General features: G+C 48.0%; 3 protein-coding genes across 3 annotated transcripts; 2 read left to right on the forward strand and 1 right to left on the reverse strand.

Annotated features, from left to right (window-relative positions):
* Window positions 1-585: 585 nt before the first annotated feature.
* Window positions 586-3,318, forward strand: LOC542099 (Cold-regulated 413 plasma membrane protein 2). Its single transcript, NM_001111732.1, is given in 4 exon segments — window positions 586-860; window positions 1,871-1,978; window positions 2,444-2,514; window positions 2,673-3,318. Coding segments are annotated over 4 exon segments (639 nt in total). The 5' UTR covers window positions 586-654; the 3' UTR covers window positions 2,927-3,318.
* Window positions 3,319-3,793: 475 nt separating this feature from the next.
* LOC100278000 (CASP-like protein 12) lies at window positions 3,794-5,162 on the forward strand. Its single transcript, XM_008673628.3, has 3 exons — window positions 3,794-4,333; window positions 4,477-4,597; window positions 4,705-5,162. The coding sequence occupies exons 1-3, from the start codon at window positions 4,185-4,187 to the stop codon at window positions 4,900-4,902; spliced, it is 468 nt and encodes a 155-aa protein (XP_008671850.1). The 5' UTR covers window positions 3,794-4,184; the 3' UTR covers window positions 4,903-5,162.
* On the reverse strand, window positions 5,051-7,774 carry LOC103644069 (uncharacterized). Its single transcript, XM_008667262.4, has 2 exons — window positions 5,650-7,774; window positions 5,051-5,489 (listed from the first exon to the last, which is right to left on the reverse strand). The coding sequence occupies exon 1, from the start codon at window positions 7,601-7,603 to the stop codon at window positions 5,768-5,770; it is 1,836 nt and encodes a 611-aa protein (XP_008665484.1). The 5' UTR covers window positions 7,604-7,774; the 3' UTR covers window positions 5,051-5,489; window positions 5,650-5,767.
* Window positions 7,775-10,978: the final 3,204 nt, after the last annotated feature.

Raw genomic sequence — 10,978 nt, forward strand, 5'->3', positions numbered from 1 at the left:
TCGACCGTGATTTCTTGATTATCCAATTAAGTCGGTCACGTACTTGTTTAAAAGAAATCGTATTACGACAGTTAGAATGGATGTCTTGAATTATATCTTTGAATGTATGTAATAGTTTAAATATAAAAAACTCAAGATATGTATCTTAACAAAGACACCGTATTTTGACTTTATGTTCGAGACATAAGATTAACTGATTAATTAATTTAATTTACTGAATGTTTTAATTGATATAATAAATATAGTAAGACATATATTATATTTTATTAGTTGTATCTTATACTTGATTACGCTGCATCAGGATTATACATGCACTTACGTAGTCAACTCAAACTCAGATGCACGGAAATAATGCAACGTCTGTGGGTCGTGAGCACTCCACGTGTCCTATATACATTTTTTTAAGATTAACGTGTTGCATCGCTGGCCTAGAATCGTCTGGATCCAGCGTGCCACGCGCTCACGCCAGTTCATGCACATCCACACTTACAGAGTTACAGTTACAGCCAACCAACCACATCGCATATCAAAGACCAGAAAGCTCAAACCAAGACCGGCGTGCGCGGACGAAGCACAGATCCATCGGAGTGACAGCGAGCGAGAGCGAGAGAGACAGAGAGATTGTCCGCGCGTCAGCGACTCCCGGCGAAGACGATGGGGAAGGGGTTCGCATCCTACCTGGCGATGAAGACGGGGCCGGAGGGCGGCGACGCGGCGGCGGCGCAGCAGGCTCTGATCGACGCGGACCTGCGGGAGCTCGGCGTCGCCGCGCGGAAGCTCGCCAACCACGCATTCGTCCTCGGCGGCGGGCTGGGGTTCGGCACCTCCTTCCTCAAATGGCTGGCCTTCCTCGCCGCAGTGTGAGTGTTTCCGCTCCCCCAGGCCCGTTTCTCTATGGATTCGTGTGAGAAAGGGGATCCGTGATCCCACTTTTGGGCGGGGTCTTTGATCTTATGATTCGCGAATCGTTTATTGGCAATTTGCCATATCGTAGTAGATAGAGTTCGTGTCATAAACGATCGCACTTTATGGGGAGAATCCAGACCTAATTCGGACAACATGGGGATGATACTGTGTAACTGTAGCACTTGAACTCTCTGGCTCACGTGCCCTGCATACGGACTTGGCTCCTGAGTCGTGGTGAACCTGGATTTGAAGTATGGGAGCTTTAAAATGTATCCTGATGACGTGATGGGTAGGGCGTGGATACTCATAGGTCCACAGTCAACGTGCTTTTGAAGCCTGAACATGGTCAGGAGGTTATGATCCTATTGCTTTTTCGAAATTCCTGGACGCTGTTAGGTTGCTGGTATGACCTGTACAACCCAATTATCTGCAGGTGCAATTGTCAGCGTTGATATATACTCTTTGCTATACTGAATCAAGATATTGCACGAAGGAATTGTTAGCCTGGCTAGTATAATCATACGGTGGATGGAGTTTTATGGAGTGTTTGGTTTGAGAAATGATATAGTCTATCATCTTCTCACTCCTCACTTTTTTGTTTGGTTTGTGGAAAGAAGTGAGTTAATCCATCACCACTTCATTCCTCGTAGTTAGTTGTTTAGTACTAATATGTGGAATGGAGTCATCCCACCAAATTTGAGGAATAGACCCATGATACACCACTTTATTTTAGATAGAGTGATTCATCAAACTAAACACCTCATTAATGTTTACTCGAATTCATTGGGTCCTGCATGACCGTGTTGTATATGTGACATCTTGTTAAAATGATCAGTTCAGCTTTGTAAAGTATCAGGTGTGAATGAATTTATAAGCTATTTTCACCTGACACTGGTAGGACCATTTTGTAAGGTATTTCTCACTACCAATTAATCGATGACAACTCTGTTCTATTCCACTACAGGTATCTCTTGATATTGGATCGCACAAATTGGAAGACCAACATGCTGACAGCTCTCTTGGTTCCTTACATTTTCTTCACCCTGCCTAATGTGCTGTTTTCTCTGATCAGGTGATTAGGCGCATCAACCCTATCTCACTTACCAATCCATTGTGTATTGTATGGATCAATTGTTAGTTACCATGATAGTTTTTTTGTCACAATGGGCAGAAGCATATGTGACTGATGTACAGTAAACTTGTAGGATCAAAGCATTTCAAATACAATGTTGTCATACTCTACGCTTCGTAGAATGACAGTTACAAAGCGTATCAAATTAGTTATGTTTTTTTGGATCAGTTGCTGTAGGACTTCAGTATTGGTTACATGTTGATGTGAATCGAAATCGATCTTATTTATGATTTCCTGTGAATCAATTAATGTAGGACTTGCATGTTGGTTACTTGTTGATGTGAAGTATGCTGTAGTGGTAGCTCAAAACGCTTTCAGGAGAGAATGTTCTCTCTTGACCACTTGATCTATAACAGAGAATATGAAAGTAAAATATCTTATATCATCAAGCCTTTGAATTTTCAGAGGAGAGGTGGGGAAATGGATTGCGATTATTGCTGTTATTCTGCGTCTATTCTTTCCACGACACTTCCCAGGTACATCTCCAGTACTATTTTGCATCCTATCAAATCTCCAGATATTGGTATACATTTACCCTTTTATTAACATTTTGCAGTTTTGCCCTTAACATAAAATAATCACAGTTCATCCTTTTGCTTGGTGACTCTGAACATTGTTTCGTCCTGTGCACCAGATTGGTTAGAGCTTCCTGGTTCCATCATCCTGCTCACAGTGGTCGCCCCTAGCCTGTTCGCGGACAGCTTCAGGGGAGACCTCGTTGGTGTCTTCATATGCCTTGTGATCGGATGCTACCTGCTCCAAGAACACATCAAGGCGTCAGGTGGATTCAGGAACGCCTTCAGGAAGGGCAATGGTGTGTCCAACTCCATCGGCATCCTCCTGCTCTTCATCTACCCTGTCTGGGCCGGTGTGCTGCAAGTCCTGTAGGCACCATTGCCTCAGTGTTTCCCCTGTGCGGTCCAGCTCCGTTCCCGTTCGTGCCCGTGCAAATGTTCCCTCTATGGTGATCCGTGATCCTGTGTCACGAGTAGGTGATGTTTTTATGTGTGCTTGAGTTGATCGGTTGGGCATGTTGCCATGTTGGTGGACAGTTTTGTTTATCTCATTTGTTGTAGTTCGATGTCAGCATTTGGTTCGTTCGAGTACATAAACGCCAATAAAATCAGTAGCCGTGGCTTGATGTAGATTGAGATGTTGGTCATATTATCTCGTGTAAATCCCTGCGTCTCTTCTGTTATAGTGTTATGCAAGCTAGAGGACGCATGTTTATATGTCAACTAATTATTTTCTATATCAACAGCATCATCCGGTGTTATTTCTGAATATGGTGCCAACTAGTGACAAAACCGTGAAACATCAACCGGCCGGAGTTGAGAACGATCTGGGCTGCGGCCGGTCAGCTTGTGGATGGGCGAACTTTTCTGCTCCGGCATCCACGCTGCTGTCCTCCTACATACACCTGGCATCCTGGCGGCCGTTGGTTCAGCAAACTTTGCCTGCCATTCACTCGCACGTACCCGTCGGACCACGCGTGGTGGCCGGCACATTCCTCCTCGCCCGGCCCTTATCCTCTGCCCAACTGCAACAGGAGAGAAGCGATGCGATATTCCTGTTCTGTAACAGATCGAATTCTCCAGCATCTTCAGTTGTGCGGTTGAGCTGAGTGGTCAGATAATCCATCCATTCCTTTTACGTTGCATACATGTCCAGGTTGAGCTTCCACATGTTCTTTATTAACAGTCACGATCAGCGTGGAGCAGCGTGTGGTTACGTGCACCAGTTTAGCTTAGCAGCTGAAGAAAAGCAACGAGACATGGGGAGGATGAGTGTGCGACGCGAGGTCAAAAGCAGCAATAACCATGGCGAGCAGAAAGAAAGCATTTCGCGGAAAAGAAAGAATCACCCCGTCGTCCCTGCAGTCTGCAGGTGCGGTAGCGGTGCCCCGTCTCCATCCATCGCAAAGCCCCCGGGCTTTCGATCCCGTCCCCTGCTTTTGTTCCCGCCCGCCAGATTCCTTCCAACATCCCGGCTGCACTGCACTGCACCACGACTCCACGAGCTGAGGTGAAAAGCAAGCGAGAAACGCGCCGCCCCGGGGAGGAGGCGAGGGGTGAGTCGGGTCGGGTGTGCCGTGCGCGCGCGTATGGGAATGGCATGATCGTCCGGCGGCGCGTGGACTCCGTGGATGGATAACGGGGACAGGTCGGGCGCTGGCGCGGGCGCCGTCGGCAGCGCCGGCAGCCTCGGTCTCCGCGTCGGGCAGGCGGTCTTCTCGTCGGCGTCGCTGCTGTTCATGTCGGTCGGTGTCGAGTTCTTCAGCTACACCGCCTTCTGGTACGTGCCTTCTCTCTGTTGCATCCGCGCCATCTGTTTTGGTATTTCAGCCACAGCGCCAGCGCTGAAGGCCGTCAGGCTGATCGAACGTGTGGTCGGGCGGTCGTCCTAATCCTGTGTGTGTGACGCTGGCTGCTAAACAGCTTCCTGGTGACGATCATGGGGCTGGTCATCCCCTGGAGCTGCACGCTGGCCATGATCGACGTGTACTCCGTGTTCGTGGGATGCCCTCTGCGCGTGCCGGGCGTCATGGTCATCGTCGTGGTAGGAGACTGCGTACGTATCTCTCTACAGTCTTCTTCTGCGTCCCGGCGTGCCAATTCAAAATTTTTAAAAAAAAAGAGTTCAAGTGCAAATCTGAAATCTCGCAGGCCCTGTCGATAGTCTCGTTCGCCGCCGCCTGCTCGAGCGCCGCGGTGATCGACCTCCTCCTCCAGCTCCATGGATCCCACAGCTCCCCGACGTTCTGCGGGAGGTACCAGCTGTCTGCCATGATGGCGTTCTTGTCCTGGCTCCTCATGGCCGCCTCTGCCACCTTCAACCTCTGGTTCGTCGCCTCACGGTGGTAAAGCTGCAGCAGGCCACTTTTTTTTTTGTTTCGTAGATAGCGCACATAATTTGGCTTTGGAGAGCGTATGTGTTAGCTACTGGATGCTACTGGGATTCGAGGGAGAGAAGATCAGAGAAGAGAGTAGCGTGTGGGAGAGTGGGAGAGAATGACAGGAAGATGGCGATAGATGTATTCCTTTACCCAAATTCTTCTTGTCCTGATTATTACAGACTCAGTACTTATACTACCCTGGGACGCAGCCCATACTCATTTGGTACACTCTGGCCATGAACACGCTTGTTCGGACGACGCATACGACTGGACGCGTCTTTTCTTCTCCCGCGTCTTCAGTATCAGTAGCTTCACTCACCGGACTGCTAACATTCCCTACCGCTTGAAATGCGGCTTGCCCCCAAGCCGCTGATAGTGTAGACAATGATTGATGACTCTACTTCAGCTTTCAGGGATTAGCACTGATTACCCCATAGTTTGGGTGAGTGAGAGACAAGGGCAGTACTGATGCTGGCCTTACAGGAGAAACTCAGCAGCCTTGAGTTGTTGGTTGGGTACCTTTAGAAGCTATGTCTCCCAATCTGAGAAGATGACCTGGTGTGAAATGAGCAAAGATTGTGTGAGTAATACTGAACTGGTGCCCTTTTGTCAAGACCGTAGCCAATATCATCAACAGCACTGGCCTTCTCGTTAGCCAAGAGCAGGCTATTGACACTCGTGAGCCATGAGTTGCAAATCAAGAGAAGGTTAGCACCGTCTTGACCACCATTTTCTTTAGATGGACAAAAAGAATGCTCCACGGCTAAATCACTCAAGTCTGCTCCTGCAATGATATTCTTTTCAAGATCAACCAGAAGCATGACATCCTTTTCTTAAGCACGACTTGAATATTGCAGGATGGGTCCATTCACGGCCAGTGATTTAATCCACCACACCCAAGCTGCATAACAGTAAAAAGATGGCCATGGCATAGGTCTGACTTGAACACCATCACCGAGGAGCACCGACTGCACATGTGGTGGCCATGGTTGCTTGTACGACACGACATCCCACCCACACTCGGATGGATACCAGATGTTGCACTGTGTAATCGTGTCCTGTATCGTAAACTGCATAGGTGGCGGCCATGGTGGCTTTATATGCATTAGATCCAAAGCAAAAAAATAATAATTCTCAGACACTTTCGAAACAGCATGTGTGGCATTGGTTGCAGAACAGAACCAAACAATCGCATCATCAATTGAGGTTGCATTGGTGAGATTAGCAGTGAAAAACCTTGGCCGGATATGGTCCACAATATTCTGGGATACGACGATGACTGAGTGAAACTCATTGCTGACAGCAAAGAGGCCATCACCCAAGTTGTCAGCTACCAGCACAAACCCCTTTCCAACAGGGTAGTAGCCACAGGCAACGTTGATGTGCTGGAAGAGGATGTTCTCTTTCACCTGATTAAAACTCCAAAGATAAGGCTGCAACTTTGCTGCAAATGTGGTTGGACCAACCAATTGCCCCTGGTAAACTTTCTCGACTGTTTCAGCAGCCGCACTGACCTTTAGGATGGCATCACTAGAGAAACTTGATTCAACATCATACTCAGAAGCGCGCCATTGGGGCAAACGTCCATCAGCAGCTGAAAATGTCTTTGCATATGGAAGCATGTGTGATAAACTTGATGTCAGGGTCCTATCCAGGTACTCCGGGTTGTAAGGGACCAGCATGGGATGGAACTGGCCGAGCGAGTGCTTGATGGCGAGGCCGGTGGCCCTGTTGATGAGCGTGAACACGGGTGGCCCTGTTGACGAGCACTGAACAACACCTGCTGGAGCACGAACGCTCGGCATGGGCACCCCCGCGCAGAGGCTCTCTTGGGAGGAGTTCCAGTTGGAGTGAGTGAGAAACACCCCAACCGCCTCATGCTGGAGCGCCGCATCCTGTGGCCACCACGTCGTCAGCAACACGCGACCCTCTACGGCGGAAGCGAATTCCAGTGGCAGCACGACAGAGTCGCCCTTCACCAGGTCCGGCCGGATGTCGAACAGGTACCCGCTGTTAAGCAGCTGTGAGGTGGTGGAATGTTGCAATTGAAGGTTGCCCCCTTCGTCGGTGCCACGGTTGAGGACCAGCATTGAACACTTGGTGGGCACGGCGGCGAGCTCAGAGTAGGGGAAGTAGCCGAGGGCCATGTGGTCCAGGAGGAGGCAGTATCGCGAGCACTCGGGGCAGGAGCCGGTCTGGAGGAAGAGGTCGACCCAGTCGTCGTGGACGAGAGACAGAGGACTTGCCTCGTTGTGGTTTGGCTCGTCCACCAGCTCAGCTGGCGTCTGCGGCAGCGTGAAGTAGTACGGGTTGAACGGCGAGGGCGAGTCGAACCTCGTGGACGGAGACGACTCTCCATCGAAGATAGGTTCCTCACCGAAAATAGGCCCTGCATCGAGGACCAGCTCGTCGTTGTCGTACTGTAGCGCGGCGGCGGCGGAGGTGGTGGTAGTGGTGGGGCCCTTGAACGAGTCGAAGGAGAAGTTGTCCATGGCCGTGGCCACTGACGCGCACGCGCCATCGCCCAGCCCGACGCAGCCGCGCCTCAGATGCGCCATGGCCGTTGTGTTGCGTTGCTCGAGTGCGCCGCATCTGCCTTCCAGCGTTGCCGTCAATCGCTCCTCCATCTGACCCAAAGCTTCCAGAATATGATGCATCGCGGATTCCATTCCGACCACAGCAATCGAACGCGGATGACGATCCCGGATTGCGCTAGTCTGATATCAGATGTTAGCTACTGGATGCTACTGGGATTCGAGGGAGAGAAGATCAGAGAAGAGAGTAGCGTGTGGGAGAGAATGACAGGAAGATGGCGATAGATGTATTCCTTTACCCAAATTCTTCTTGTCCTGATTATTACAGACTCATAGTACTTATACTACCCTGGGACGGAGCCCACACTCATTTGGCCGACTCGCCTAAAGCTAGAACTCATTTGGCACACTCTGGCCCATGAACACGCTTGTTCGGACGACGCCTACGACTGGACGCGTCTTTTCTTCTCCCGCGTCTTCAGTATCAGTAGCTTCACTCACCGGACTGCTAATAGTATGCTACTTCAGTGTTCAGGTACCTTGAGATTTTGGTCAAAATATTAGCTGTCCTTGATGTGAATACTAGTCGGTTGCCCGTGCGTTGTGACGGCTTACAACAATACCCACGTAAACTATCCATCAAAAAAATTTCAAGATTTTTTTATTGATTGTCTCCCCTCTCTGTATAATATATTTTTTGATTTGGCTAACTGATGTTATTGTTTACTCCATGCAAATATGTCTTGGTACAACACAGCCAATGAAGTGAGCGATTAGAAGAGAGTTCACAACGATTGACTGAATGAACAGAGATTATAAAATGACATAATTCCATCATACAGAGACCAAATAAGAGAAAGTTTGTGAGATCAAGTTTATAAAATAAGTCTCATGAAGTCAAACTTATAAAAAAGATAGATCAAAATATGGAGTGATTGCTAAAGTCAGGCATCAATAAAAACTGGATGTGCTCTTATGCTACTTCGTAGCAATTACTAATGTTTAAAACCAACAAATAACCTTTCATTTTGTTGTTAGTGTGACAAATCATTGCTACTCCATCCAATTCAGCAACCTCAAACACCATATAGTCTATTGCGCCAATGTGGTCTCAGAAATGAATTAATGCTTGCAAGAGCAAAGAACGTCGTGCCGTGTTTGGGCTATAGCCTCGGCCCGACACAATTATTTTTTTATTTTACAAAAAACATATATACCTATATACAATTTATATTCAATATTAAAAACATCTTAGCGTGATGTTCTACTTGTTAGACAGTTTCACTCAGTGTCTCTCATCCTTCTTCCATCAGGGCATGGGTTCGAACCCCACCTCCTGCACCGTTTTTAACATTTTACGCTGATTTAATTAAATGGATCGATGGGCTAGCCCAATACAGTTAGCAGGCCGGTATGACGTGACTGTGCCATAGTTGTGGCCTGAGAGCACCTAGAGGGGGTGAATAGGTGATCCTGTGAAAACTTAAACTTAATGCCACAAAAAACTTGATTGAGCGTTAGCACAATAATGTCAAGTGGCTAGAGAGGAGTCTTGACAAAACACAATAACCACAAGAGATCAACACAGAGATGGCACAGTGGTTTATCCCGTGGTTCGGCCAAGACCAACGCTTGCCTACTCCACGTTGTGGCGTCCCAACGAACGAGGGTTGCAATCAACCCCTCTCAAACGGTCCAAAGACCTACTTGAATACCACGGTGTTTTGCTTTGCTTTACTATATCCCGCTTACGAGGAATCTCCACAACTTGGAGTCTCTCGCCCTTACAAAGATGTTCACAAAGAAGCACGGAGTAAGGGAGGGATGAGCAACGCACACAAAACACAAAATCACAGCAACAACACGCACACAAGTCGCAACAAGAGCTCACAACACAACCCGACGAGTTCAAAACTCAAATAGAGCTCTAGTTGCTCTCACAAAGAATCAAATGTGTGGAATCGAAGTCTTGGTGCTTAGGAATGCTTGGAGAATGCTTGGTGTGCTCCTCCATGCGCCTAGGGGTCCCTTTTATAGCCCCAAGGCAACTAGGAGCCGTTGAGAGCATTCCAGGAAGGCAATTCTTGCCTTCAGTCGCCTGGCGCACCGGACACTGTCCGATGCGGATTTCTTTCCTTCTTTGGCGAAGCCGACCGTTGGAGTTTGAGAGCCGTTGGCGCACCGGACACTGTCCGGTGCACACCGGACAGTCCGGTGCCCCCTTGTGACCGTTGGCTCGGCCACGCGTCACGCACGGAATCCTCGGCCGACCGTTGGCCTGGCTGACTGTTGGCTCACCGGACAGTCCGGTGCACCACCGGACAGTTCGGTGAATTATAGCCGTATGCCGTTAATCATCTCCCGAGAGCGACGGGTTCGCCTGTGAACGGCTCACCGGACAGTCCGGTGCACCACCGGACAGTCCGGTGATTTATAGTCGTACACCGCCGTCGAAGTCCCGAGAACAGCAAGTTCGCCAGAGCCAGCCTGGCGCAGCGGACACTGTCCGGTGCACCCAGACCGAGCTGACTTTGGCTGAACAGAGCCATCTCTTTTCCAATTCGATTTCTCCTGTTTCCAGCACTTAGACACTATACATTAGTTCTCAAAACAATGTACTAAGTCTAGAAACATACCTCTAGACTTGATTTGCACTTTGTCCAACATTTGGCATATATTTTCACTTAAACACTTGTGTTGGTACTCAATCACCAAAATACTTAGAAATGGCCCAAGGGCACATTTCCCTTTCAATCTCCCCCTTTTTGGTGATTTATGCCAACACAACAAAAAGCAACTAATAGAAGTGCAACATCAATACAAATGAGAACTCAAAATTGTTTTGATTCAAATTTGGCATATATGGATCACTCTTTGCCACCACTTGGTTTGTTTTTGCAAATCAAACTCAATTTTCTATCTCTAAGTCAAATTCACTTGTAGAGACATAAAGAGAGGTATTCCAAAGGAAATTGATCAAAGATTCAAAAACTCCCCCTTTTCCCATAATCAACTACTCTCCCCACAAGAAGCCAACTTTTGACAATAGAGACAACAAGAGAGTTTTGACAAACAAAAAGCTCTATTCTACTATTTTCAAAATTATCAAGTGGTAGCTGATCCATTTATTGCTTTGGCCTTATTTTTCTCCCCCTTTGGCACCAAGCACCAAAACGGGATCAATCTTGGCCCGTTGAACCCCATTGCCTCACCAAAATCTTCAAATAAGAATACAAAGGCAATAAGAGTACATGAGATGAACTTGAAATAAGTTACCCTCTCATCGGAGTGCAGTGGAAGTCTTTCATGGTCCAAGTCCACCTTTTCCCTATCAAACCTTCTTTGAGACTAAATCAAGAAAACTCAAGCACACGGTTAGTCTCAAAGGGTCAAGTTGTAGCACATCTCCCCCTAAATATGTGCATCACTTGCAAAAGGGCTTGTGAGGTCCGGGGAGTGTTTGTACAACTTGAGCACCATAAATAAACAACAAAATGCATAAGGAACATG

Source organism: Zea mays, chromosome 1, assembly GCF_902167145.1.
Source record: "Zea mays cultivar B73 chromosome 1, Zm-B73-REFERENCE-NAM-5.0, whole genome shotgun sequence".
Classification (NCBI taxonomy): domain Eukaryota; kingdom Viridiplantae; phylum Streptophyta; class Magnoliopsida; order Poales; family Poaceae; genus Zea; species Zea mays.

Excerpts from the sequence above, each read along its gene's own strand:
- LOC103644069 (XM_008667262.4), bottom strand. The coding sequence starts at position 7,603 with ATGGAATCCGCGATGCATCATATTCTGGAAGCTTTGGGTCAGATGGAG.
- LOC100278000 (XM_008673628.3), top strand. The coding sequence starts at position 4,185 with ATGGATAACGGGGACAGGTCGGGCGCTGGCGCGGGCGCCGTCGGCAGC. Across the intron at positions 4,334-4,476 it reads TTCAGCTACACCGCCTTCTG|CTTCCTGGTGACGATCATGG; the intron begins GTACGTGCCTTC and ends GCTGCTAAACAG. Across the intron at positions 4,598-4,704 it reads GCGTCATGGTCATCGTCGTG|GCCCTGTCGATAGTCTCGTT; the intron begins GTAGGAGACTGC and ends GAAATCTCGCAG.